A 2285-nucleotide genomic window follows, 5' to 3' on the forward strand; every position below is an offset into this window, starting at 1 on the left:
ATCTACAAAGAACTCCAACAAATCAGCAAGAAAAAAAATTCCATCAAATAGTGGGCTAAGGGACATGAATAGACCATTCTCAAAAGAAGATATACAAATGGCCAACAAGCATATGGAAAAATGCTGGACATCACTAATTATCAGGGAAATGCAAATGAAAACCACAATGTGATACCACCTCAGTCCTGCAAGAATGGCCAAAATCAAAAAATCAAACAAAAAAAAATGTTGGCAGGATGTGCTGAAAAGGGAGCACTTTTACACTCTTGGTGGGAATGTAAACTAGTACAACCACTATGGAAAACACTGTGAAGATGGAAAACACTGTGAAGATTCCATAAACAACTAAAGGTAGATTTACCATTTGATCCAGAAACACCACTACTAGGTGTATACCCAGAGGAAAAGAAGTCATTATACAAAAAAAGTATTTGCACACACGATTATAGCACCAAAATTTGCAATTGCAAAAATATGGAACCAACCCAAAAGCTCATCAATCAACAAGTGAATAAAGAAAAGGTGGTGTATAGATAGATAGATAGATAGATAGATAGATAGATAGATAGATAGACAGACCATGGAATACTATCAGCCAAAAAATGGAAAAAATATTAGCATTTTGCAGAAACCAAGATAGAATAGGAGACTATTATTCTAAGTGAAGTAATGAAGAAATGGAAAACCAGACATTGAATATTCTCACTCATATCTGGGAGCCAGGCTATGAGACACCAAGGCATAAGAATGATACATTGGACTTTGGGGACCTGGAGAAAAGGTGGGGGTGAAGAGGGATTAAAGAATACACATTGAGTACAGTGAACACTGCTTGGGTGATGGGTGAACAAAAATCTCAGAAATCACCAAAGAACTTATTCATGTTACCAAACACCATCTGTTCCCCAAAAACCTATTTAAATAAAAAAATTTAAAAAACTTTAATGTCATTATTGAAAATGCCTTATATTGTAGTAACAACTGCATTGAATATAAAACAAGAAATATTTAAAATAGTTTATCTGAAATAGATTATATAGGTGCCCGTTTATGTACAAAATGAAAGCTATTTTGAGGACTTAATGGAAAAAAAGGGACATTTAAAAGAATTTAGCAGACAGCAAAGCATAAAGTTTACAAAGTACTCACTCTCCACACTTGCCCTTTCCTAACACTTTCCTGAATGCTCTGGTCACCTCCTTGTTGCGGAGGCTGTAGATGAGGGGATTCAGCATGAGAGTGAGGATGGTGTAGAATACAGACACCATCTTGTCCTGCATAGGGGAGCGATCAGATGTGGGCCGTATGTACATGAACAAACCTGCTCCATAGTACATTCCCACCACCATGAGGTGAGAGGAACAGGTAGTAAAAGCTTTGTGACGACCCTCTCCAGATCCCATGTGAATGACAGCCAGAATAACTCCAGCATAGGAAGCAATGATGATTGCAACAGGAAAAACAATCATTACAGCAGATGAAAAGAACCTTTTCAAATATTGATGTGTCATTGCATGAGAGGATTAGTAGTTCGGAAGGGAAGTCACAGAAGAAGTGGGCTATTTCCCGAGACCCACAGTAGGAGAAGGAAAATGTCGCTACAGCATCAATGATTGCATCCATAGAGCCCAGGATCCAGGAGAAGGCAGTCATAAGTCCACAAATTTTGGGTCTCATGAGATTGGTGTATCTTAGAGGGTGGCAAATGGCAATGTAGCGGTCATAAGACATAACAGCCAACAGAAAGCATTCAGAGCCAAGCAGTGATACATAGAAGAAAATTTGTGTGGCACAACCAGCCATAGAAATGGACTTGCTGCCAGACAAGTAGTTGAAGGCCATCTTGGGTACGGTAGAGCAGATGAGCATGAGGTCCATGAGGGACAGTTGATTGAGGAGGAAGTACATGGGGGTGTGGAGCTGGGTGTCCAGGTAGATGAGGAGAACCATGACAGAGTTTCCCATGAAGGCCACTGAAAAGATGGCCAGGACCAGAAAGAAGAGGAAGGTGTGGGTGGGGCTGTGATTGAAGATTCCCAGGAGGAGGAAGTCAGAGTTGAAGGTCTGATTCTCCCATGCCATGATGAATATGTTTTTTACCTAGTAACACAAAACCAGTTCATTGATTTGGTAAAACTTTACCCAGTACCTTATAAAGCATGTGATTTTGGTAAATTTTGCAGGTCAGTGATCAATACAGTATGACCAGAAGTAAGAAACTAAAAGTTCAAAAAGTATAGAATCAGAACAAAATGTGTTCTTTCAGCACTGCCTCACTGATAAAA

General features: G+C 39.3%; 1 protein-coding gene across 1 annotated transcript; it reads right to left on the reverse strand.

Annotated features, from left to right (window-relative positions):
* Positions 1-1145: 1145 nt before the first annotated feature.
* On the reverse strand, positions 1146-2082 carry LOC100989119 (olfactory receptor 2M5). Its single transcript, XM_014343621.4, is given in 2 exon segments — positions 1146-1470; positions 1472-2082. Coding segments are annotated over 2 exon segments (936 nt in total).
* Positions 2083-2285: the final 203 nt, after the last annotated feature.

Source organism: Pan paniscus, chromosome 1 (genome assembly GCF_029289425.2).
Source record: "Pan paniscus chromosome 1, NHGRI_mPanPan1-v2.0_pri, whole genome shotgun sequence".
NCBI lineage: Eukaryota > Metazoa > Chordata > Mammalia > Primates > Hominidae > Pan > Pan paniscus.